This window comes from Oncorhynchus nerka, linkage group LG7 (genome assembly GCF_034236695.1).
Source record: "Oncorhynchus nerka isolate Pitt River linkage group LG7, Oner_Uvic_2.0, whole genome shotgun sequence".
NCBI classification, from domain to species: domain Eukaryota; kingdom Metazoa; phylum Chordata; class Actinopteri; order Salmoniformes; family Salmonidae; genus Oncorhynchus; species Oncorhynchus nerka.
Genome location: NC_088402.1, coordinates 94,580,453 through 94,607,162, shown reverse-complemented (window position 1 = coordinate 94,607,162; position 26,710 = coordinate 94,580,453). Strand labels below are relative to the sequence as shown.

At 48.2% G+C, this 26,710-nt stretch overlaps 2 protein-coding genes and 1 pseudogene across 3 annotated transcripts in view; 1 reads left to right on the top strand and 2 right to left on the bottom strand.

Moving 5' to 3' along the window:
* Window positions 1-3,390: 3,390 nt before the first annotated feature.
* LOC115127363 (rho-related GTP-binding protein RhoA-A-like) lies at window positions 3,391-10,150 on the bottom strand (annotated as a pseudogene).
* A 2,303-nt stretch (window positions 10,151-12,453) lies between these two features.
* Window positions 12,454-14,395, top strand: LOC135572670 (proline-rich protein 2-like). The gene is made up of 2 exons (XM_065021112.1): window positions 12,454-12,540; window positions 13,862-14,395. Exons 1-2 carry the CDS (start codon window positions 12,454-12,456, stop codon window positions 14,393-14,395), a joined length of 621 nt encoding a protein of 206 aa, XP_064877184.1.
* A 2,170-nt stretch (window positions 14,396-16,565) lies between these two features.
* The window catches only part of arhgef3l (Rho guanine nucleotide exchange factor (GEF) 3, like), a 40,777-nt gene continuing 30,632 nt past the window's right edge, over window positions 16,566-26,710 (bottom strand). For both annotated transcript variants that reach the window (XM_065021005.1, XM_065021004.1), the window contains 2 exons: window positions 23,760-23,952; window positions 16,566-17,453 (listed from right to left, as the gene is read on the bottom strand). In XM_065021005.1, coding sequence (XP_064877077.1) covers window positions 17,200-17,453; window positions 23,760-23,952 — 447 coding nt within the window. In that variant the 3' untranslated portion in view covers window positions 16,566-17,199. The remainder of the gene's footprint in view (window positions 17,454-23,759; window positions 23,953-26,710) is intronic.

Here is a 26,710-nt window from a genome sequence, read left to right as displayed (position 1 = left end):
AGGTGAAACTAGGCAGAGGCTTCCTGTCTATAGTTACCTGAAGGCAGAGGACAGGTGAAACTAACAGCTTCCTGTCTATAGTTACCTGAAGGCAGAGGACAGGTGAAACTAACCGCTTCCTGTCTATAGTTACCTGAAGGCAGAGGACAGGTGAAACTCTTCCTGTCTATAGTTACCTGAAGGCAGAGGACAGGTGAAACTAACCGCTTCCTATCTAGTTACCTGAAGGCAGTGGACAGGTGAAACTAACCGCTTCCTGTCTATAGTTACCTGAAGGCAGAGGACAGGTGAAACTAACAGCTTCCTGTCTAGTTACCTGAAGGCAGAGGACAGGTAAAACTAACAGCTTCCTGTCTAGTTACCTGAAGGCAGAGGACAGGTGAAACTAACCGCTTCCTGTCTATAGTTACCTGAAGGCAGAGGACAGGTGAAACTAACCGCTTCCTGTCTATAGTTACCTGAAGGCAGAGGACAGGTGAAACTAACAGCTTCCTATCTAGTTACCTGAAGGCAGAGGACAGGTGAAACTAACAGCTTCCTGTCTATAGTTACCTGAAGGCAGAGGACAGGTGAAACTAACAGCTTCCTGTCTATAGTTACCTGAAGGCAGAGGACAGATGAAACTAACAGCTTCCTATCTAGTTACCTGAAGGCAGAGGACAGGTGAAACTAACAGCTTCCTGTCTAGTTACCTGAAGGCAGAGGACAGGTGAAACTAACCGCTTCCTGTCTATAGTTACCTGAAGGCAGAGGACAGGTGAAACTAACAGCTTCCTGTCTATAGTTACCTGAAGGCAGAGGACAGGTGAAACTAACCGCTTCCTGTCTATAGTTACCTGAAGGCAGAGGACAGGTGAAACTAACCGCTTCCTGTCTATAGTTACCTGAAGGCAGAGGACAGGTGAAACTAACAGCTTCCTGTCTAGTTACCTGAAGGCAGAGGACAGGTGAAACTAACAGCTTCCTGTCTATAGTTACCTGAAGGCAGAGGACAGGTGAAACTAACAGCTTCCTGTCTAGTTACCTGAAGGCAGAGGACAGGTGAAACTAACAGCTTCCTGTCTAGTTACCTGAAGGCAGTGGACAGGTGAAACTAACCTCTTCCTGTCTATAGTTACCTGAAGGCAGAGGACAGGTGAAACTAACCGCTTCCTATCTAGTTACCTGAAGGCAGAGGACAGGTGAAACTAACAGCTTCCTGTCTAGTTACCTGAAGGCAGAGGACAGGTGAAACTAACAGCTTCCTATCTAGTTACCTGAAGGCAGTGGACAGGTGTAACTAACCGCTTCCTGTCTATAGTTACCTGAAGGTAGTGGACAGGTGAAACTAACAGCTTCCTGTCTAGTTACCTGAAGGTAGTGGACAGGTGAAAAACTAGGTAAAACTAACAGCTTCCTAGCTTCCTGTCTAGTTACCTGAAGGCAGTGGACAGGTAAAACTAAAACTAATCTAGTTACCTGAAGGCAGTGGACAGGTGAAACTAACCGCTTCCTGTCTAGTTACCTGAAGGCAGAGGACAGGTGAAACTAACAGCTTCCTGTCTAGTTACCTGAAGGCAGTGGACAGGTGAAACTAACAGCTTCCTGTCTAGTTACCTGAAGGCAGTGGACAGGTAAAACTAACAGCTTCCTATCTAGTTACCTGAAGGCAGTGGACAGGTGAAACTAACCGCTTCCTGTCTAGTTACCTGAAGGCAGAGGACAGGTGAAACTAACAGCTTCCTGTCTAGTTACCTGAAGGCAGTGGACAGGTGAAACTAACCTCTTCCTGTCTATAGTTACCTGAAGGCAGAGGACAGGTGAAACTAACAGCTTCCTATCTAGTTACCTGAAGGTGAAACTAACAGTGTCTAGACCTGAAGGCAGAGGACAGGTGAAACTAACAGCTTCCTATCTAGTTACCTGAAGGCAGTGGACAGGTGTAACTAACCGCTTCCTGTCTATAGTTACCTGAAGGTAGTGGACAGGTGAAACTAACAGCTTCCTGTCTAGTTACCTGAAGGTAGTGGACAGGTGAAACTAACCGCTTCCTGTCTATAGTTACCTGAAGGCAGTGGACAGGTAAAACTAACAGCTTCCTGTCTAGTTACCTGAAGGCAGAGGACAGGTGAAATTAACAGCTTCCTGTCTAGTTACCTGAAGGCAGTGGACAGGTAAAACTAACAGCTTCCTATCTAGTTACCTGAAGGCAGTGGACAGGTGAAACTAACCGCTTCCTGTCTAGTTACCTGAAGGCAGTGGACAGGTAAAACTAACAGCTTCCTATCTAGTTACCTAAAGGCAGTGGACAGGAGAAACTTTAAATTAAGGCCAGCTGGGTTGACCAGGAGAGGAAGCCACAGTCGAAGCTACTTTCTCAATTCCTCCTCTAGGCCTCATGGCACAGTTCCACATCAACACAACACTGTCCACAGTATCTTTCCCAGCCCACTTGGCTCCTTCACCCTAAGGCATTAGTGTAGTTCCGACAGGATTGGATACATGTAAAAACATTTCCATCTCGGCCATCAGGGTTGTATTCATTAATAAACACCGTAACAAAATGTACTGCAGTAGAAGATTGGGGGGAAAAAAAGAAAAGCGTTTCTTATTGTAAAAGTTCAGGTAGATCCCTCCCGGTTTCAGTCTGTTTTGTTCCGTTCGGTGACTAATGAACATGACCTACTTTCACACAGTAGTTCCATATAAAATTGCTTCTGTATCCTGTGGATATGACGAATAAAGTTTGATTTGATTTCCTTTTTGATACCTACGCAATGTTTTCAGTTCGAGGGCATTTAACCCTTTCTATCCCCTCACCTCCCCAGTCCCAAATGGAACCCTATATAGGGAATAGGGTACCGATATGGGACGTCACCCACAGGCACAGATCTGAGACCAGTTTTAAACCTACCCCTCAAAAGGGGCGTTACCCACAGGCACAGATCTGAGACCAGTTTTAAACCTACCCCTCAAAAGGGATGGTGCACCATTTTGGCAATTAAGCCCTTTAACTACAGACCCAGAGTCAGATAAACTCATGGATACAAATGTGTCTCTGAGTGTAGTTTAAAGGAAGTTGAAGTAAGTTTTGTGAGCCTTTGATAAACTAGTGTTAGCGTAATGACTGGAAGTCTATGGTATCAGTTAGCTGATTGCGCTTAACGCCAGCGTCACCTAGAGATTCAGCCACAGAAAGATTTTTTTTCTTGAGCGAATGGTAAGGAACATAATTATAAATAATTTGTAGACTGCAAATTGACCGCAGGAAGCCCAAACAAATATATATACACTGACTAAAACAATAATTTCAAACCTGGCTTAGATTTTGTATACAATCACATATATATATATATATATATGTTATGAGTGAGAATACTTTGGTACAAAATCAAAATCACTTGGAACTGATTTTCAGGGGTTTTTACAGTCTTTATGTCCAACAATAAAATAACGTAAACTTGTATTTATTTTTTGCTCATTAAACTCGGGGGTAAATCAAATCAGGGCACCAGTTGGGGAACCCTGTCAGACTTTCAGTCATTACCAAAATGTGACACTATCCCTTTAAATGATTACAACTATATTTTGGGCGGGTAAAACTGGTCCAAGATCAGTATCCAGGGGCAACTTCTCCCTGGGGCCTATAACAGCATGCAGGCGTTCTTCTTTCCACGTCTCTTGGCCTGTAGCGCCGCCCTGGTGGCCATCTCAAACACCTCCCTGACTCCGTCCTTGGTCTTAGCTGAGCACTCCTGACAGCCGTAGGCACCGATCCGGTTAGCCATGTCTCTGCCCTCCTCCTGACTTCACTGGCTCCTAGAGACGAAAAGAGAGAGAGAACGAAAGAAAGACAGAGAAAGACAGAGAAAGAGAGAGAAAGAGAGAAAGAGAGAAAGAGAGAAAGAGAAAAAGAGAGAAAGAGAGAAAGAGAGAAAGAGAGAAAGAGAGAGAAAAAAAGATTTTGTTTAGCGAGAGACGGAGAAGAGGTGACCTGTCCATCACACACCTAACCGTTTCATCTTGGAGAGAGAGAGAAGTTGACACACACACACACACACCGTTAGCCATGTCTCTGCTACAGGGAGAAGGGTGTGACGTACCTGTTTCATCTTGGAGAGAGAGAGAAGTTGACACACACACACACACCGTTAGCCATGTCTCTGCTACAGGGAGAAGGGTGTGACATACCTGTTTCATCTTGGCCAGCTCCCTGCGTGTGTGTTCGTCGTTCCTTAGGTCCTTCTTGTTGCCCACAAGGATGATGGGAACATTAGGACAGAAGTGTTTCACCTCCGGAGTCCACTTCTCTGGAATGTTCTCTGGAGGGAGAGAGAGTGTGTGTCGTGTTCAGTTAATTCCTCTCTGTGTGTGTGTGTGTGTGTGTACCGGATACACAGTATACACCAGGGGTAATGAACTCTGACCCTACGAGGTCCGGAGCCTGCTGCTTTTCTGTTCTACCTGATAATTAATTACACCCACCTGGTATCTCCGGTCTAAATCAGTCCCTGATTAGAGGGGAATCACCCACCTGGTGTCCCAGGTCTAAATCAGTCCCTGATTAGAGGGGAATCACCCACCTGGTGTCCCAGGTCTAAATCAGTCCCCGATTAGAGGAGAATCACCCACCTGGTGTCCCAGGTCTAAATCAGTCCCTGATTAGAGGGGAATCACCCACCTGGTGTCCCAGGTCTAAATCAGTCCCTGATTAGAGGGGAATCACCCACCTGGTGTCCCAGGTCTAAATCAGTCCCCGATTAGAGGGGAATCACCCACCTGGTGTCCCAGGTCTAAATCAGTCCCCGATTATAGAGGGATACAATGAAAAAAAATGCAGTGGAACTGGGGGTATACACCGTCCAACAACACACTTCCTGATCTGAGTTGGAGGGGGTATACACCGTCCAACAACACACTTCCTGATCTGAGTTGGAGGGGGTATACACCGTCCAATAAAACACTTCCTGATCTGAGTTGGAGGGGGTATACACCGTCCAATAAAACACTTCCTGATCTGAGTTGGAGGGGGTATACACCGTCCAACACAACACTTCCTGATCTGAGTTGGAGGGGGTATACACCGTCCAACAAAACACTTCCTGGTCTGAGTTGGAGGGGGTATATACACCGTCCAACACAACACTTCCTGATCTGAGTTGGAGGGGGTATACACCGTCCAACACAACACTTCCTGATCTGAGTTGGAGGGGGTATACACCGTCCAACAAAACACTTCCTGATCTGAGTTGGAGGGGGTATACACCGTCCAACACAACACTTCCTGATCTGAGTTGGAGGGGGTATATACACCGTCCAACACAACACTTCCTGATCTGAGTTGGAGGGGGTATACACCGTCCAACAACACACTTCCTGATCTGAGTTGGAGGGGGTATACACCGTCCAATAAAACACTTCCTTGCTGTGTGTGTATTGTATGTTACCTAAACTATCTGGGCTGTCTACAGAGAAGCACATGAGTATAACGTCAGTGTCGGGGTAGGAGAGAGGTCTCAGTCTGTCATAGTCCTCCTGTCCTGCTGTGTCCCATAATGCTAACTCCACCTGGGAGAGAGGGAGGGGGAGAGAGAGAGGGGCAGGGGGAGAGAGAGAGAGGGAGAGAGAGAGAGGGAGGGGGAGAGAGAGAGAGAGAGGGAGGGGAGAGAGAGAGAGAGAGGGAGGGGAGAGAGAGAGAGAGAGGGAGGGGAGAGAGAGAGAGAGAGGGAGGGGAGAGAGAGAGAGAGAGGGAGGGGGAGAGAGAGAGAGAGAGGGAGGGGAGAGAGAGAGAGAGAGGGAGGGGGAGAGAGAGAGAGAGAGGGAGGGGGAGAGAGAGAGAGAGAGGGAGGGGAGAGAGAGAGAGAGAGGGAGGGGAGAGAGAGAGAGAGAGGGAGGGGGAGAGAGAGAGAGAGAGAGGGAGGGGGAGAGAGAGAGAGAGAGGGAGGGGGAGAGAGAGAGAGAGAGGGAGGGGGAGAGAGAGAGAGGGAGGGGGAGAGAGAGAGGGAGGGGGAGAGAGAGAGGGAGGGGGAGAGAGAGAGAGAGGAGGAGGAGAGAGAGAGAGGGAGGGAGGGAGAGAGAGAGAGGGGGTGGAGAGAGAGAGAGGGAGGGGGAGAGAGAGAGGGAGGGGGAGAGAGAGAGGGAGGGGGAGAGAGAGAGAGGGAGGGGGAGAGAGAGAGGGAGGGGGAGAGAGAGAGAGGGAGGAGGAGAGAGAGAGAGGGAGGGGAGAGAGAGAGAGGGAGGGGGAGAGAGAGAGGGAGGGGGAGAGAGAGAGAGGGGGTGGAGAGAAAGAGGAGGAGAGAGAGAGAGGGAGGGGGAGAGAGAGAGAGGGGAGGGGAGAGAGAGAGAGGGGGGGAGAGAAAGAGGAGGAGAGAGAGAGAGGGAGGGGGAGAGAGAGGAGGAGAGAGAGAGAGAGGGAGGGGAGAGAGAGAGAGGGAGGGGGAGAGAGAGAGAGGGGGGGGAGAGAAAGAGGAGGAGAGAGAGAGAGGGAGGGGGAGAGAGGAGGAGAGAGAGAGAGAGGGAGGGGGAGAGAGAGAGAGGGAGGGGGAGAGAGAGAGGTGAGAGAGAGAGAGGGAGGGGAGAGAGAGAGGAGGGAGAGAGAGAGGGAGGGGGAGAGAGAGAGGAGGAGAGAGAGAGAGGGAGGGGGAGAGAGAGAGGAGGAGAGAGAGAGAGGGAGGGGGGAGAGAGAGAGAGGGAGGGGAGAGAGAGAGAGGGGGTGGAGAGAAAGAGGAGGAGAGAGAGAGTCAATTAGCACAGTGGTTAAGGAAGTCAGTCCAGCTTTCAACCTATTCTTGAAAGTTGTTATAGTAGAATGTACAAGGTGACATTTCTAAATCGGGTATTGCATCAGTTCCTCTTGTCATGTCCGTCATTACAGACCTTAGTTAGCTATTTATAACTTTTCAGAAACATCCAGATCAACTATGCCAATGTCAGCTAACGTTTTTTAGCCCATAGATTTTGCAGTAATGTTTGAGTCACTGAAATACCACACGAATAAACATTAAACATGGCAAAACGTATACAACTGCAGGAAATTAGCTTTAAACCTGCTAAATGTTCTCAAGAAGGGTGTGAACAGTGCTTTCTGCCCACAGAAATAGATGTGGTGCATGATGGGATGATTTAGCAGACACTACTACCCAGGGCAGTTCGTACATTCATCCTCAGATTAATATGTGGTTGTCCCACCTAGCTCAGTCAGTACATTCATCTGCAGATAGCTAGGTGGACCAGTCATAGTCAGGACATTTATCTTCAGATAGCTAGGTGGACCAGTCATAGTCAGTACATTCATCTGCAGATAGCTAGGTGGACCAGTCATAGTCAGGACATTTATCTTCAGATAGCTAGGTGGACCAGTCATAGTCAGGACATTTATCTTCAGATAGCTAGGTGAGACAACTACATATCACAGTCATAGTCAGGACATTCATCTTCAGATAGCTAGGTGGACCAGTCATAGTCAGGACATTTATCTTCAGATAGCTAGGTGAGACAACCTCATATCACAGTCATCTTCAGATATAGGTGGACCAGTCAGTCAGGACATTCATCACAGATAGCTAGGTGGACCAGTCATAGTCAGGACATTTATCTTCAGATAGCTAGGTGGACCAACCATCATAGGTGGACCAGTCATCATTTATCGTTCAGGACATTCATCTTCAGATAGTCATTTATCTTCAGTCAGACAACATTCTCAGATAGCTAGGTGGACCAGTCATAGTCAGGACATTCATCTTCAGATAGCTAGGTGGACCAGTCATAGTCAGGACATTTATCTTCAGATAGCTAGGTGAGACAACCTCATATCACAGTCATAGTCAGGACATTCATCTACAGATAGCTAGGTGAAACACATTCCTTCATATCTCAGTCAGGACATTTATCTTCAGATAGCTAAGTAACTTTTCAGCAATCTTCAGATAGCAGTGCTCACAGTTGGGAAGTCACAGGGGTGGACAACCTCATATCTCAGTTGTAACTTTTCATTATGGGAAGTCAAGGGGGTGGAACCATTTTGTCATTATATCCATCACTTTCAGGTGGAAACCAGGTCCACGGGTCTGGTTTGGAATTGGGCCCAAGAGAAAATGAGGACACGGTCAGTTTGGTTTGGAACTAGGACCCTGGCTGAGGCTCACCTGTTTGCCGTCGACCTCGATGTCAGCAACATAGTTCTCGAACACAGTGGGCACATAGACCTCTGGGAACTGGTCTTTACTGAAGACGATCAGCAGGCAGGTCTTCCCACATGCTCCGTCTCCCACGATCACCAGCTTCTTCCTGATTGCAGCCATCTATAGGAGGGGAGGGGGAGGGGGGGGGGGAGAAAGAGAGGTGAAACAGGGGAGGTGGAAGAGAGATGGATGATAGAGATTAACACTCATATTATATCACTGCTTCCATCTTTGTTTCCGTTTAGCCTGCATAGTGATACCCTGATTTTAGCCTACTTCACAAAAGGTAGCTCAGGGTTTCTTGTTCATTTACATTTACATTTAAGTCATTTAGCAGACGCTCTTATCCAGAGCGACTTACAAATTGGTGCATTCACCTTATGACATCCAGTGGAACAGTAGTGCATCTAAATCTTTTAAGGGGGTGAGAGGGATTACTTTATCCTATCCTAGGTATTCCTTAAAGAGGTGGGGTTTCAGGTGTCTCCGGAAGGTGGTGATTGACTCCGCTGTCCTGGCGTCGTGAGGGAGTTTGTTCCACCATTGGGGGGCCAGAGCAGCGAACAGTTTTGACTGGGCTGAGCGGGAACTGTACTTCCTCAGTGGTAGGGAGGCGAGCAGGCCAGAGGTGGATGAACGCAGTGCCCTTGTTTGGGTGTAGGGCCTGATCAGAGCCTGGAGGTACTGAGGTGCCGTTCCCCTCACAGCTCCGTAGGCAAGCACCATGGTCTTGTAGCGGATGCGAGCTTCAACTGGAAGCCAGTGGAGAGAGCGGAGGAGCGGGGTGACGTGAGAGAACTTGGGAAGGTTGAACACCAGACGGGCTGCGGCGTTCTGGATGAGTTGTAGGGGTTTAATGGCACAGGCAGGGAGCCCAGCCAACAGCGAGTTGCAGTAATCCAGACGGGAGATGACAAGTGCCTGGATTAGGACCTGCGCCACTTCCTGTGTGAGGCAGGGTCGTACTCTGCGGATGTTGTAGAGCATGAACCTTGTTCCTGGGGTAATTTTGTTTCTAGCCCTTAACTATTACACCTGATACAGATGATGTGTGTATTCATATTGACCAGATCAATGTTGTTCATGGGCGGATGGTAGCCTAGCGTTTAAGAACATAAAAGGCCAGTAACTTAAAGTTTGCTGGTTCGAATCACCAAGTCAACCATGTGAAAAATCTTTATGTGCCCATGAGCAAGGCACTTAACCATTAGTCGCTCTGGATAACAGCGACTAAAATTACTCAAATGTAAATGTTCATATGAATGAAATACAGTGTTCTTTCATATGACCAAGGAATGATAGCTTACATGTCACAAGGGAAACATATTTTAGATAATTACTGTATCTAGCTAGCTAACATTGCCTTGACCAGCTAATGTTATTAGCTAGCTGGCGTTAGCTAACTAATTAGCTAATAAACTAGACAGCAAATACAAAAGTAACCACGAACAATCACGTAAACACATTGTTAGTGAGAAATCTTGTGTGTTTTTGTTTATATTTCTTGTAAATAGTTAACGGTTTAGTTCGGTAATTTGCTAGTTCGGTAGAAAAAGGCAGTAAGTATTGTAAGGATACGCCTGACGCCCAAAACCGGTAATTCATGTCAGAATTTATACACGTTTGGTTAAGGGTTTAATTAAGGTTAGGAGTTTGTGGTTGGTTTAAGCGTCAGCTGTGTCCTTATATTCTTTCCCAGTTAGATAGCCAGCTCGCTTATGCGACAACAAGTTAGCTAGCTATTGTTTGGTTGTCAATACTTTGAGCTCCATTTGCGGTTTTAAAAAGTAATGGCGAAAGATTTCATAAGTGTTTTAGTTATATATAATCATCAATATACGGTTGTTACGCAACTGTATTAGATAAAGATAGTTAAAAGAAGGAATAGCTCGATTAAAGTGATGTTACCGTTTGTTAGCTCTGTTTCGGGTTGTCGCCGCTTCTCTTCCGGTCCGAGCTGAAATCCCCGCCCACTTTGGACTGCCACGCACTGGCAGCATATAGAGACCTAGACAGGATTAGATCTACAGATCTAGCTTAAAAATGTCTACAAATCTCAACAACAAAAATCTTATTGGAAAGAAACAGTGAAAAGATTACATCATACCAACCCATTTTGATTTGTTTTGATTTGCACTTTACAAGAAATAGCATAACACAAATAATATCCACATGAATCAAATAAAGGAAAGAAGTCAAAGAGTAAAAAACAAGTGATAAAGAAAATATATAAATATATTTAGAAAAATAGACTAATTTCAGAAGTTGATCTACCCCCCCAGGCTCAATCACCCTTCTCCTCTCTCAGTCCCAGACTCACTCTCAAACCTCAAGTAGTCTACAGTCAGACCAGTCGGTTGAGATGCTGGTTGCTTGGTTACAACATCGCTACATCACAGCTGTTTGTAAATATTCCCATATGTAGTACAGTTTCTGGCTGCTGGATGCTGTGTTTGTAGGAGGGAGGGGGGGGAGGGACTGGGACCAGAAATCAACTCAGGAATTTCTAACATGTTTTTCCCTCGAGGCTCCATTATCAGCCAGATGACGATCATTCTGCCTAAAAACACCATTTATGCAGGTTGGGCTAAAAATGGATCCACACATCTGGCATTTCTCCATTTCTGATTTGTAGTATGAGCTGTAGTGATTGGCTGCTGAAAGCTCTGCTTAATTAACAGCTTTTCTGATTGGCTGCTGAATGCTCTGTTTGTAGCATCAGCTGTAGTGATTGGCTGTTGAAAGCTCTGCTTAATTAACAGCTTTTCTGATTGGCTGCTGAATGCTCTGTTTGTAGCATCAGCTGTAGTGATTGGCTGTTGAAAGCTCTGCTTAACAGCTTTTCTGATTGGCTGCTGAATGCTCTGTTTGTAGCATCAGCTGTAGTGATTGGCTGTCCAGGGTTCACTTCCTGCGTCAGCTCCCCTGAATGAGACATTAGCTCCCGTAAATGCAACAAAAGTCCAACTTTGGGGGGGTCTCTAAGTAATGCTAATTTAACCATGATCCTATTTGTTTCCAATTCAGTGGTACATACATTTACCATTCAAAAATGTGGAGTCACTTAGAAATGCCTTTTTTTTTTAAAGAAAAGAAAACAAATTGTCCATTAAAATAACATCAAATCGATCTGAAATACAGTGTAGACATTGTTCATGTTGTAAATGACTATTGTAGCTGGAAACGGCTGATTTTTAATGGAATATCTACATAGGCGTATAGAGGCCCATTATCAGCAACCATCACTCCTGTGTTCTAATGGCACGTTGTGTTAGTTAATCTAAGTTGATCATTTTAAAAGGCTAATTGATCATTAGAAAACCCTTTTGCAATTATGTTAGCACAGCTGAAAACTGCTGTCCTGATTAAAGAAGGAATAAAACTGGCCTACTTTAGACTAGTTGAGTATCTGGAGCATCAGCATTTGTGGATTCGATTACAGGCTCAAAATGGCTAAAAATGAAGACTTTTCTTTTGAAACTCGTCAGTCTATTCTTGTTCTGAGAAATGACGGCTATTCCATGTTATAAATTGCCAAGAAACTAAAGATCTCAAACCACGCGGTGTACTACTCCCCTTCACAAAACAGCTTAAACTGGCTCTAACCAGAATAGAAAGAGGAGTGGGAGGCCCCGGTGCACAACTGAGCAAGAGGACCTGGCACAGCTCCTGGTATATGTCCGTTACGTTTATGGGGGGTCAATTAAGGAAGACATCCTCTTTTGCAAACCACTGGAAACCAGAACAGGATATTTCTAAAGTACTGGACAGCTTTGTGACATCAAATGGACTTTGGTGGTCAAGATGTGTTGGTATCTGTACGGATGACACAAAAGCCATGACAGGGACACCCCCGGACAGGGCCAAACAGGAAGGATATAACCCCACCCACTTTGCCAAAGCACAGCCCCCACACCACTAGAGGATAACAGCGACTAAAATGACTAAAATGTAAATGTTCATATGAATGAAATACAGTGTTCTTTCATATGACCAAGGAATGATAGCTTACATGTCACAATGGAAACATATTTTAGATAATTACTGTATCCCCTGTATGGGGAGGAACAGTCAGCTGGAGGCTGTATGGGGGATGAACAGTCAACTGGAGGCTGTATGGGGGAAGAACAGACAGCTGGAGGCTGTATGGGGGAAGAACAGACAGCTGGAGGCTGTATGGGGGAAGAACAGTCAGCTGGAGGCTGTATGGGGGAAGAACAGTCAGCTGGAGGCTGTATGGAGGAAGAACAGACAACTGGAGCTGTATGGGGGAAGAACAGACAGCTGATGCTGTATGGGGAAGAACAGTCAGCTGGAGGCTGTATGGGGGAAGAACAGACAACTGGAGGCTGTATGGGGGAAGAACAGTCAGCTGGAGGCTGTATGGGGGAAGAACAGTCAACTGGAGGCTGTATGGGGGAAGAACAGACAACTGGAGCTGTATGGGGGAAGAACAGACAGCCGAGGCTGTATGGGGGAAGCACAGTCAGCTGGAGGCTGTATGGGGGAAGAACAGACAACTGGAGCTGTATGGGGGAAGAACAGACAGCTGAGGCTGTATGGGGGAAGAACAGACAACTGGAGGCTGTATGGGGGAAGAACAGTCAACTGGAGGCTGTATGGGGAAGAACAGTCAGCTGGAGGCTGTATGGGGATAGAACAGTCAACTGGAGGCTGTATGGGGGAAGAACAGACAACTGGAGGCTGTATGGGGGAAGAACAGACAACTGGAGGCTGTATGGGGGAAGAACAGTCAGCTGGAGGCTGTATGGGGGAAGAACAGTCAGCTGGAGGCTGTATGGGGGAGGAGCACTCAACTGGAGGCTGTATAGGGGAGGAACAGTCAACTGGAGTCTGTATGGGGGAGGATCAGTCAACTGGAGGCTGTATGGGGGAGGAACAGACAACTGGAGGCTGTTTGGGGGAAGAACAGACAACTGGAGGCAGTATGGGGGAAGAACAGTCAGCTGGAGGCTGTATGGGGGAGGAGCACTCAACTGGAGGCTGTATAGGGGAGGAACAGACAACTGGAGGCTGTATGGGGGAGGAACAGACAGCGCTAAGGAAGTAGTTTCATTTGGCCTGTTTAATTAACAGTCTGTCATAGCTCTAAGGAAGTAGTTTCATTCAGCCTGTTTAACAGTCTGTCATAGCACTAAGGAAGTAGTTTCATTTGGTCTGTTTAACAGAGTCTGTCATAGCTCTAAGGAAGTAGTTTCATATGTCATGTTTAACAGAGTCTGTCATAGCTCTAAGGAAGCAGTTTCATTTGGCCTGTTTAGCAGTCTGTCATAGCGCTAAGGAAGCAGTTTCATTCAGCCTGTTTAACAGTCTGTCATAGCTCTAAGGGAGTAGTTTCATTCAGCTTGTTTAACAGTCTGTCATAGCTCTAAGGAAGTAGTTTCATTTGGTCTGTTTAACAGTCTGTCATAGCTCTAAGGAAGTAGTTTCATTCAGCCTGTTTAACAGTCTGTCATAGCTCTAAGGAAGTAGTTTCATTCAGCCTGTTTAACAGTCTGTCATAGCTCTAATGAAGTAGTTTCATTCAGCCTGTTTAACAGTCTGTCATAGCTCTAAGGAAGTAGTTTCATTCAGCCTGTTTAACAGAGTCTGTCATAGCTCTAAGGAAGTAGTTTCATTCAGTCTGTTTAACAGAGTCTGTCATAGCTCTAAGGAAGTAGTTTCATTTGGCTCTGTCTCAGGGGTCTAAGGCTCCGTCTCAGGGGTCTAAGGCTCCGTCTCAGGGGTCTAAGGCTCCGTCTCAGGGGCCTAAGGCTCCGTCTCAGGGGTCTAAGGCTCCGTCTCAGGGGCCTAAGGCTCCGTCTCAGGGGCCTAAGGCTCCGTCTCAGGGGTCTAAGGCTCCGTCTCAGGGGTCTAAGGCTCCGTCTCAGGGGTATAAGGCTCCGTCTCAGGGGTCTAAGGCTCCGTCTCAGGGGCCTAAGGCTCCGTCTCAGGGGTCTAAGGCTCCGTCTCAGGGGTCTAAGGCTCCGTCTCAGGGGCCTAAGGCTCCGTCTCAGGGGCCTAAGGCTCCGTCTCAGGGGTCTAAGGCTCCGTCTCAGGGGTCTAAGGCTCCGTCTCAGGGGTCTAAGGCTCCGTCTCAGGGGTCTAAGGCTCCGTCTCAGGGGTCTAAGGCTCCGTCTCAGGGGTCTAAGGCTCCGTCTCAGGGGTCTAAGGCTCCGTCTCAGGGGTCTAAGGCTCCGTCTCAGGGGTCTAAGGCTCCGTCTCAGGGGGTCTAAGGCTCCGTCTCAGGGTCCAAAGCTCCGTCTCAGGGTCTAAGGCTCCGTCTCAGGGGTCCAAGGCTCCGTCTCAGGGGGTCTAAGGCTCCGTCTCAGGGGTCTAAGGCTCCGTCTCAGGGGTCTAAAGCTCCGTCTCAGGGGTCTAAGGCTCCGTCTCAGGGGTCTAAGGCTCCGTCTCAGGGGTCTAAGGCTCCGTCTCAGGGGTCTAAAGCTCCGTCTCAGGGGTCTAAGGCTCCGTCTCAGGGGTCTAAAGCTCCGTCTCAGGGGTCTAAGGCTCTGTCTCAGGGGCCTAAGGCTCCGTCTCAGGGGTCTAAGGCTCCGTCTCAGGGGTCTAAGGCTCCGTCTCAGGGGTCTAAGGCTCCGTCTCAGGGGTCTAAGACACTGCATCGCGACCGGGAGACCCATGGGGGAGGGTTTGCCCAGCAGGGATGTCCTTGTCCCATCGCACACTAGTGACTCCTGTGGCGGGCCGAGCGCATTGCACGCTGACACTGGTCGCCAGGTGTACGGCGTTTCCTCCGACACATTGGTAAGGCTGTCTTCCGGGTTAAGCAGGCGTTGTGTCAAGAAGCAGTGCGGCTTGGTTGTGTCGTGTTTCGGAGGACGCACGGCTCTCGACCTTCGCCTCTCCCGAGTCCGTACGAGAGTAGCAGCGATGAGACAATTGGATACCAGGAAATTGGGGAGAAAAACGGGGTCAAATGTTTTTTTTTACTGGATGAGCCACAATGGACTTCCTGATTGGATTAAACGTTAGTAGAATAGTAGAACAGGTAAATGTGCACAACATTACCATTGACATTATAAAATACTGTTGAGGAGCTGGGAGTGAGAAAGGTGAGAGAGAGGGTTTGAGAGAGAACGGGAGAGAGATAGGGGGGGATGGAGAGAGATGGAGAGAACGGGAGAGAGATAGGGGGAGATGGAGAGTGAACGGGAGAGAGAACGGGAGAGAGATAGGGGAGATGGAGAGAGAACGGGAGAGAGATAGGGGAGATGGAGAGAGAACGGGAGAGAGAGAGGGGGAGATGGAGAGAGAACGGGAGAGAGAGAGGGGGAGATGGAGAGAGAACGGGAGAGAGATAGGGGGAGATGGAGAGAGAACGAGATGGGGAGAGAGATAGGGGGAGATGGAGAGAGAACGGGAGAGAGATAGGGGGAGATGGAGAGAACTGAGAGAGATAGGGGGAGAGAGAGAGAACGGGAGAGAGATAGGGGGGGAGATGGAGAGAGAACGGGAGAGAGATAGGGGGAGAGAGAGAGAACGGGGAGAAAGATAGGGGAGAGAGAGAGAACGGGAGAAAGATAGGGGAGATGGAGAGAGATAGGGGGGGATGGAGAGAGATAGTGTCACGTTCTGACCATCGTTTGTGTGTGTTTTCCTTGTTTTAGTGTTGGTCAGGACGTGAGCTGGGTGGGCATTCTATGTTGTGTGTCTGGTTTGTCTATTTCTATGTTTGGCCTGATATTGTTCTCAATCAGAGGCAGGTGTTAGTCATTGTCTCTGATTGGGAGCCATATTTAGGTAGCCTGTTTTGTGTTGGGTTTTGTGGGTGATTGTTCCTGTCTTTGTGTTTATGGCACCAGATAGGGCTGTTTTGGTTTTTTCACATGTCTTGTTTTGTAGACTGTTGTACTTTCATCTTTATTAAAGATGCACTTTGCATTTTGGAAAACCGTTTTAGATAGGGGGAGATGGAGAGAGATAGGGGGATATGGAGAGAGAACGGGAGAGAGATCGGGGGAGATGGAGAGAGAACGGGAAAGAGAGAGAGAATGGGGGAGATGGTGAGAGAATGGGAGAGATATAGGGGGAGATGGAGAGGGGGGAGAGAGAGTGTCTGAGATAATCATCCCTAATATTTTCCCTCTGGATCTTACCATCGAAACGTAGCTGTAATTTTGTCCCTAACCTTACTGTAAGACCAGATGGGAACACATGGGATTCTCACAGCTGAGAGGGAGAGAGGCATTGTATGTATTTTTTTTTAACCTTTATTTAACTAGGCAAGTCAGTGAAGAACACATTATTATTTACAATGACGGCCTAGGAACAGTGGGTTAACTGCCTTGTTCAGTGGGCAGAACGACAGGTTTTTACCTTGTCAGCTCGGGGGATCCCATCTAGCAACCATTTGGTTAAAGAACTAAACACTCTAACCACAAGGCGTCATAGTTATTTAAGTTTATTAGCAACAAGTCAAATAAAAAATAAAAAATAAAAAAAATACCCACTTCACTCATAACATTTACTTTCATCAATATTGCCTTGAATCTGTACAGGTTATCAATGTGATCTATAAATCACAGCTAACATTGCAAGGGAGTTTAAACACGTATATGGCACAAAGACCATGTATATGGTACAAAGACCATGTATATGGTACAAAGACCATGTATATGGTACAAAGACCGTTCTCTAGGCATTATCACATCCTGTTCCAGAAGACGTCTGATGATGGTACCCTTTGGAACTTGATTGACTCCAGAGCTCCCAAAGTATGTTCTCCTCGTCCCAGATCTCCGTGGTCATTGTTCTGCATGACGATTCCATAAGGAGTTGAGACAAGAGAGCACAAACAGCCTGGCACCCAGGCTAGAAGGCACATTACATAACGAGCCAATATAACATCACCCAACCCCCCCTCTCTCCCCTTATAAAACTGTACTGACCAGCGTACACATCCTTCATGTTTAACATCACTACCACCTCCAAATGCATCATGGGACTATTGCTAAGCAATTAGTTGATCAGTCTTTGATTGGATTGGTCTAGTCTGTCTGTCACGGATCACTCTGCTCGGTCATTGACTGCTCTGGTCTGCCATCTCGGTGTCTGAGCTCAGACTCAGCTCTGCGATGTGGTACAGGGCGAAGTCTGGGGAGAGGCGGGACGACAGCGGTGATTGGCTGACCTGGGCGTCCCTGTCTCGTGATTGGACCATGGCCTGGCGCAGGCAGGAGATCCACTGCTGCTTGTTGAATGAGTCGTTGGCCTGGAGACTGTGAGACTGGGCCTTGGAGCGCCCCCTGCTGGACACCCTGAGACAGTTACGTACTGACAGACAGAGAGAGAATGAGGATCAGTAACAGTCTAACACTCAGTGACAGTCTGTAACAGTCTGTAACACTCAGTGACAGTCTGTAACAGTCTGTAACACTCAGTAACAGTCAGTAACAGTCTGTAACACTCAGTAACAGTCTGTAACAGTCTGTAACACTCAGTGACACTCAGTGACACTCAGTAATAGTAACAGTCTGTAACACTCAGTGACACTCAGTGACACTCAGTGACAGTCTGTAACAGTCTGTAACAGTCTAACACTCAGTGACACTCAGTGACACTCAGTAACACTCAGTGACACTCAGTGACACTCAGTGACAGTCTGTAACAGTCTGTAACAGTCTAACAGTCTGTAACACTCAGTAACACTCAGTAACAGTCAGTAACAGTCAGTAACAGTAAGTCAGTAACACTCAGTAACACTCAGTAACACTCAGTGACACTCAGTGACAGTCTGTAACACTCAGTAACAGTCTGTAACAGTCAGTAACAGTCTGTAACAGTCTAACAGTCTGTAACACTCAGTAACACTCAGTAACACTCAGTAACAGTCAGTAACAGTAAGTCAGTAACACTCAGTAACACTCAGTAACACTCAGTGACACTCAGTGACACTCAGTGACAGTCTGTAACAGTCTAACAGTCTGTAACAGTCTGTAACACTCAGTGACACTCAGTGACAGTCAGTAACAGTCTGTAACAGTCTAACAGTCTGTAACAGTAAGTCAGTAACACTCAGTAACACTCAGTAACACTCAGTAATAGTAACAGTCTGTAACACTTAGTAACAGTCTGTAACAGGCTGTAAGTCAGTAACACTCAGTAACAGTAACACTCAGTAACAGTCAGTAACAGTAACACTCAGTAACAGTCAGTAACAGTAACACTCAGTAACAGTCAGTAACAGTAACAGTTAGTAACAGTCAGTAACACTCAGTAACAGTCAGTAACAGTAACACTCAGTAACACTCAGTAACACGCAGTAACACTCAGTAACAGTCAGTAACAGTAACACTCAGTAACACTCAGTAACAGTCAGTAACAGTAACACTCAGTAACACCCAGTAACAGTCAGTAACACTCAGTAACAGTCAGTAACAGTAACACTCAGTAACACTCAGTAACACTCAGTAATAGTAACAGTCTGTAACACTCTACTTCCGGTTTGGAGCGAGCAGTCGCATCCGCACTTCGGTCTGCACTTCGGTCTGCAGGTAGTATAACTTTTCATTACATTTCATTACATTTCATTATAGTACAACGGTTTGATTTGTCTAATCTTAGCAATTTCTTCTTAGCTAGCTACATAGCCGTCTTTGTATCTGCCCAGCAGCTAGCCAGCTAGCTAACGCCCACCATCTACATAGCTAGCTACATAGCCGTCTCTGTATCAAAGATAATTGTGTAGATAATTGTGTAATTGTGTAGTCTAGAGCGATTTTCTAGGTTACCTAGCCAGCTATTGTCGTTCTTTTAACGCAACGTAACGTAATCAACACTGCTAGCTAGCCAGCTAGCCCCTGAATCAACAACGCAGCCACTGCCAGCTAGCCTACAAAGTCAACAACGCAGCCACTGCCAGCTAGCCTACTTCAGCAGTACTGTATCATTTTTAATCATTTTAGTCAATAAGAATAGCAGCACTGTAGAAACTATTACCCTCAACTGAACGACTTGATAAGTGTAGTGTTAGCTAGCTACATAGTTGTCTTTGCTGTCTTCGTATCCAAGATAATTGTGTAGTTTAGAGTGTAGTTTTTAGAGTGATTATCTTAATTTACCGAGGTCAGCTAGCCAGCTATTTGTCGTCCTTAACGTAGGAGACACTGCTAGCTAGCCAACAGCTAGCCAACGTCTACCGATTAGAACTCAACAACACGGTCGCATTCCGCCTCGCTCCACAGGTAGTATCACATTTTCATTTCATTTCATTACAGTACAACGGTTTGATTTGTTTGATCGTAGCTAGCTACATAGCTAGCTACATAGCCGTCTCTGTATCAAAGATAATTGTGTAGTCTAGAGCGATTTTCTAGGTTACCTAGCCAGCTATTGTCGTTCTTTTAACGCAACGTAACGTAATCAACACTGCTAGCTAGCCAGCTAGCCCCCGAATCAACAACGCAGCCACTGCCAGCTAGCCTACAAAGTCAACAATGCAGCCACTGCCAGCTAGCCTACTTCAGCAGTACTGTATCATTTTTAATCATTTTAGTCAATAAGATTCTTGCTACGTAAGCTCAACTTTCTGAACATTCGAGACGTGTAGTCCACTTGTCATTCCAATCTCCTTTGCATTAGCGTAGCCTCTTCTGTAGCCTGTCAACTATGTGTCTGTCTATCCCTGTTCTCTCCTCTCTGCACAGACCATACAAACGCTCCACACCGCGTGGCCGCGGCCACCTAATCTGGTGGTCCCAGCGCGCACGACCCACGTGGAGTTCCAGGTCTCCGGTAGCCTCTGGAACTGCCGATCTGCGGCCAACAAGGCAGAGTTCATCTCAGCCTATGCCTCCCTCCAGTCCCTCGACTTCTTGGCACTGACGGAAACATGGATCACCACAGATAACACTGCTACTCCTACTGCTCTCTCTTCGTCCGCCCACGTGTTCTCGCACACCCGAGAGCTTCTGGTCAGCGGGGTGGTGGCACCGGGATCCTCATCTCTCCCAAGTGGTCATTCTCTCTTTCTCCCCTTACCCATCTGTCTATCGCCTCCTTTGAATTCCATGCTGTCACAGTTACCAGCCCTTTCAAGCTTAACATCCTTATCATTTATCGCCCTCCAGGTTCCCTCGGAGAGTTCATCAATGAGCTTGATGCCTTGATAAGCTCCTTTCCTGAGGACGGCTCACCTCTCACAGTTCTGGGCGACTTTAACCTCCCCACGTCTACCTTTGACTCATTCCTCTCTGCCTCCTTCTTTCCACTCCTCTCCTCTTTTGACCTCTCCCTCTCACCTTCCCCCCCTACTCACAAGGCAGGCAATACGCTCGACCTCATCTTTACTAGATGCTGTTCTTCCACTAACCTCATTGCAACTCCCCTCCAAGTCTCCGACCACTACCTTGTATCCTTTTCCCTCTCGCTCTCATCCAACACTTCCCACACTGCCCCTACTCGGATGGTATCGCGCCGTCCCAACCTTCGCTCTCTCTCCCCCGCTACTCTCTCCTCTTCCATCCTATCATCTCTTCCCTCTGCTCCAACCTATCTCCTGATTCTGCCTCCTCAACCCTCCTCTCCTCCCTTTCTGCATCCTTTGACTCTCTATGTCCCCTATCCTCCAGGCCGGCTCGGTCCTCCCCTCCCGCTCCGTGGCTCGACGACTCATTGCGAGCTCACAGAACAGGGCTCCGGGCAGCCGAGCGGAAATGGAGGAAAACTCGCCTCCCTGCGGACCTGGCATCCTTTCACTCCCTCCTCTCTACATTTTCCTCTTCTGTCGCTGCTGCTAAAGCCACTTTCTACCACTCTAAATTCCAAGCATCTGCCTCTAACCCTAGGAAGCTCTTTGCCACCTTCTCCTCCCTCCTGAATCCTCCTCCCCCTCCCCCTCCTCCCTCTCTGCAGATGACTTCGTCAACCATTTTGAAAAGAAGGTCGACGACATCCGATCCTCGTTTGCTAAGTCAAAGCGACACCGCTGGTTCTGCTCACACTGCCCTACCCTGTGCTCTGACCTCTTTCTCCCCTCTCTCTCCAGATGAAATCTCGCGTCTTGTGACGGCCGGCCGCCCAACAACCTGCCCGCTTGACCCTATCCCCTCCTCTCTTCTCCAGACCATTTCCGGAGACCTTCTCCCTTACCTCACCTCGCTCATCAACTCATCCCTGACCGCTGGCTACGTCCCTTCCTTCTTCAAGAGAGCGAGAGTTGCACCCCTTCTGAAAAAACCTACACTCGATCCCTCCGATGTCAACAACTACAGACCAGTATCCCTTCTTTCTTTTCTCTCCAAAACCCTTGAACGTGCCGTCCTTGGCCAGCTCTCCCGCTATCTCTCTCAGAATGACCTTCTTGATCCAAATCAGTCAGGTTTCAAGACTAGTCATTCAACTGAGACTGCTCTTCTCTGTATCACGGAGGCACTCCGCACTGCTAAAGCTAACTCTCTCTCCTCTGCTCTCATCCTTCTAGACCTATCGGCTGCCTTCGATACTGTGAACCATCAGATCCTCCTCTCCACCCTCTCCGAGTTGGGCATCTCCGGCGCGGCCCACGCTTGGATTGCGTCCTACCTGACAGGTCGCTCCTACCAGGTGGCGTGGCAAGAATCCGTCTCCTCATCACGTGCTCTCACCACTGGTGTCCCCCAGGGCTCTGTTCTAGGCCCTCTCCTATTCTCGCTATACACCAAGTCACTTGGCTCTGTCATAACCTCACATGGTCTCTCCTATCATTGCTATGCAGACGACACACAATTAATCTTCTCCTTTCCCCCTTCTGATGACCAGGTGGTGAATCGCATCTCTGCATGTCTGGCAGATATATCAGTGTGGATGACGGATCACCACCTCAAGCTGAACCTCGGCAAGACGGAGCTGCTCTTCCTCCCGGGAAGGACTGCCCGTTCCATGATCTCGCCATCACGGTTGACAACTCCATGTGTGTCCTCCCAGAGCGCTAAGAACCTTGGCGTGATCCTGGACAACACCCTGTCGTTCTCAACTAACATCAAGGCGGTGGCCCGTTCCTGTAGGTTCATGCTCTACAACATCCGCAGAGTACGACCCTGCCTCACACAGGAAGCGGCGCAGGTCCTAATCCAGGCACTTGTCATCTCCCGTCTGGATTACTGCAACTCGCTGTTGGCTGGGCTCCCTGCCTGTGCCATTAAACCCCTACAACTCATCCAGAACGCCGCAGCCCGTCTGGTGTTCAACCTTCCCAAGTTCTCTCACGTCACCCCGCTCCTCCGCTCTCTCCACTGGCTTCCAGTTGAAGCTCGCATCCGCTACAAGACCATGGTGCTTGCCTACGGAGCTGTGAGGGGAACGGCACCTCAGTACCTCCAGGCTCTGATCAGGCCCTACACCCAAACAAGGGCACTGCGTTCATCCACCTCTGGCCTGCTCGCCTCCCTACCACTGAGGAAGTACAGTTCCCGCTCAGCCCAGTCAAAACTGTTCGCTGCTCTGGCCCCCCAATGGTGGAACAAACTCCCTCACGACGCCAGGACAGCGGAGTCAATCACCACCTTCCGGAGACACCTGAAACCCCACCTCTTTAAGGAATACCTAGGATAGGATAAAGTAATCCTTCTCTCCCCCCCTTAAAAGATTTAGATGCACTATTGTAAAGTGGCTGCTCCACTGGATGTCATAAGGTGAATGCACCAATTTGTAAGTCGCTCTGGATAAGAGCGTCTGCTAAATGACTTAAATGTAATGTAAATGTTAGTAACACCCAGTAACAGTCAGTAACACTCAGTTACAGTCAGTAACAGTCAGTAACACTCAGTTACAGTCTGTAAGAGTCAGTAACTGTCAGTAACAGTCAGTAACCGTCAGTAACCGTCAGTAACAGTCAGTAACACTCAGTAATAGTAACAGTCTGTAACACTTAGTAACACCCAGTAACACTCAGTAACACCCAGTAACACTCAGTAACACCCAGTAACACTCAGTAACACCCAGTAACACGCAGTAACTCAGTAACCGTCAGTAACTCAGTAACAGTCTGTAACACTTAGTAACACTCAGTAACACCCAGTAACACGCAGTAACACTCAGTAACACCCAGTAACACGCAGTAACACCCAGTAACACTCAGTAACTCAGTAACCGTCAGTAACTTAGTAACACTCAGTAACACCCAGTAACTCAGTAACACTCAGTAACACTCAGTAACACCCAGTAACACGCAGTAACACTCAGTAACACGCAGTAACACTCAGTAACACTCAGTAACTCAGTAACACTCAGTAACACTCAGTAACACCCAGTAACACTCAGTAACACCAGTAACACTCAGTAACCGTCAGTAACCGTCAGTAACAGTCAGTAACCGTCAGTAACACTCAGTAACAGTCAGTAACAGTCAGTAACATCCAGTAACACCCAGTAACACTCAGTAACACCCAGTAACACGCAGTAACACCCAGTAACACCCAGTAACACTCAGTAACACTCAGTAACACTCAGTAACACCCAGTAACACTCAGTAACACCCAGTAACACGCAGTAACACCCAGTAACACGCAGTAACAGTCAGTAACACTTAGTAACACCCAGTAACACTCAGTAACACCCAGTAACACCCAGTAACACCCAGTAACACCCAGTAACACTCCATACCTTTGTCGTTGCCGCTGGTGAAGGCCCCCCTGAAGGCCCCTCCACCGCCGCCCTCCCCGTCAGGTAGGTCTTCGAGGTGGAGTGTGGCGGTGGGGAGGGGCTGGCGGTACACCTGAAAGACCACGCCCCCTTCTTTGTCCTCCACCGAGCGGGTCAGAACCAGACACAGCTCAAACAGGAACACATGGAGCTTCTACAGGAGGACGGATATACAATGTGTTCGGAAAGTATTCAGACCCCTTGACTTTTTACACAATTTGTTACATTACAGCCTTATTCTAAAATTGATTAAATTGGTTTTTCCCTCCTCATCAATCTACACACAATAACCCATAATGACAAAGCAAAAACTGGTATATAGAAATTGTAGTTTTCACTTTGTCATTATGGGGTATTGTGTGTAGATTGATGAGGAAAACAATGAATTGAATCAAATTTAAATTAAGAGTAATGTAACAATGTGGAAAAAAAGTCTGAATACTTTCTGAACGCACTGTATATAATATTAACCTCAGAAACAATTGGGGCGGCAGGTAGCCTAGTGGTTAGAGGAGCCAGGTAGCCTAGTGGTTAGAGGAGGCAGGTAGCCTAGTGGTTAGAGGAGGCAGGTAGCCTAGTGGTTAGAGGAGCCAGGTAGCCTAGTGGTTAGAGGAGGCAGGTAGCCTAGTGGTTAGAGGAGACAGATAGCCTAGTGGTTAGAGGAGGCAGGTAGCCTAGTGGTTAGAGGAGGCAGGTAGCCTAGTGGTTAGAGGAGACAGATAGCCTAGTGGTTAGAGGAGGCAGGTAGCCTAGTGGTTAGAGGAGGCAGGTAGCCTAGTGGTTAGAGGAGGCAGGTAGCCTAGTGGTTAGAGGAGGCAGGTAGCCTAGTGGTTAGAGGAGACAGGTAGCCTAGTGGTTAGAGGAGGCAGGTAGCCTAGTGGTTAGAGGAGGCAGGTAGCCTAGTGGTTAGAGGAGGCAGGTAGCCTAGTGGTTAGAGGAGACAGGTAGCCTAGTGGTTAGAGGGAGGCAGGTAGCCTAGTGGTTAGAGGAGGCAGGTAGCCTAGTGGTTAGAGGAGGCAGGTAGCCTAGTGGTTAGAGGAGGCAGGTAGCCTAGTGGTTAGAGGAGGCAGGTAGCCTAGTGGTTAGAGGAGGCAGGTAGCCTAGTGGTTAGAGGAGGCAGGTAGCCTAGTGGTTAGAGGAGGCAGGTAGCCTAGTGGTTAGAGGAGGCAGGTAGCCTAGTGGTTAGAGGAGGCAGGTAGCCTAGTGGTTAGAGGAGGCAGGTAGCCTAGTGGTTAGAGGAGGCAGGTAGCCTAGTGGTTAGAGGAGGCAGGTAGCCTAGTGGTTAGAGGAGGCAGGTAGCCTAGTGGTTAGAGGAGGCAGGTAGCCTAGTGGTTAGAGGAGGCAGGTAGCCTAGTGGTTAGAGGAGGCAGGTAGCCTAGTGGTTAGAGGAGGCAGGTAGCCTAGTGGTTAGAGGAGGCAGGTAGCCTAGTGGTTAGAGGAGGCAGGTAGCCTAGTGGTTAGAGGAGGCAGGTAGCCTAGTGGTTCCTCCCCAGGTATCCTAGTGGTTAGAGGAGGCAGGTAGCCTAGTGGTTAGAGGAGGCAGGTAGCCTAGTGGTTAGAGAAGACAGATAGCCTAGTGGTTAGAGGAGGCAGGTAGCCTAGTGGTTAGAGGAGGCAGGTAGCCTAGTGGTTAGAGGAGGCAGGTAGCCTAGTGGTTAGAGGAGGCAGGTAGCCTAGTGGTTAGAGGAGGCAGGTAGCCTAGTGGTTAGAGGAGACAGATAGCCTAGTGGTTAGAGGGAGGCAGGTAGTCTAGTGGTTAGAGGAGGCAGGTAGCCTAGTGGTTAGAGGAGGCAGGTAGCCTAGTGGTTAGAGGAGACAGATAGCCTAGTGGTTAGAGGAGGCAGGTAGCCTAGTGGTTAGAGGAGGCAGGTAGCCTAGTGGTTAGAGGAGGCAGGTAGCCTAGTGGTTAGAGGAGGCAGGTAGCCTAGTGGTTAGAGGAGGCAGGTAGCCTAGTGGTTAGAGGAGGCAGGTAGCCTAGTGGTTAGAGGAGGCAGGTAGATCTCAGGGAGCCCTTTGGCCTAGTGGTTAGAGGAGGCAGGTAGCCTAGTGGTTAGAGGAGACAGATAGCCTAGTGGTTAGAGGAGGCAGGTAGCCTAGTGGTTAGAGGAGGCAGGTAGCCTAGTGGTTAGAGGAGGCAGGTAGCCTAGTGGTTAGAGGAGCCAGGTAGCCTAGTGGTTAGAGGAGGCAGGTAGCCTAGTGGTTAGAGGAGGCAGGTAGCCTAGTGGTTAGGAGGCAGGTAGCCTAGTGGTTAGAGGAGACAGATAGCCTAGTGGTTAGAGGAGGCAGGTAGTCTAGTGGTTAGATGGAGGCAGGTAGCCTAGTGGTTAGAGGAGGCAGGTAGCCTAGTGGTTAGAGGAGACAGATAGCCTAGTGGTTAGAGGAGGCAGGTAGCCTAGTGGACTGGAGGCAGGTAGCCTAGTGGTTAGAGGAGGCAGGTAGCCTAGTGGTTAGAGGAGGCAGGTAGCCAAGTGGTTAGAGGAGGCAGGTAGCCTAGTGGTTAGAGGAGGCAGGTAGCCCTACGAGTGGTTAGAGGAGGCAGGTATCCAGTGGTTGAGGAGGCAGGTAGCCTAGTGGTAAAGAAGGAGACAGATAGTCAAGTGGTTAGAGGAGGCAGGTAGCCTAGTGGTTAGAGGAGCCAGGTATCCTAGTGGTTAGAGGAGGCAGGTAGCCTAGTGGTTAGAGGAGCCAGGTAGCCTAGTGGTTAGAGGAGACAGGTAGCCTAGTGGTTAGAGGAGCCAGGTATCCTAGTGGTTAGAGGAGGCAGGTAGCCTAGTGGTTAGAGGAGCCAGGTAGCCTAGTGGTTAGAGGAGCCAGGTAGCCTAGTGGTTAGAGGAGCCAGGTAGCCTAGTGGTTAGAGGAGACAGATAGCCTAGTGGTTAGAGGAGACAGATAGCCTAGTGGTTAGAGGAGGC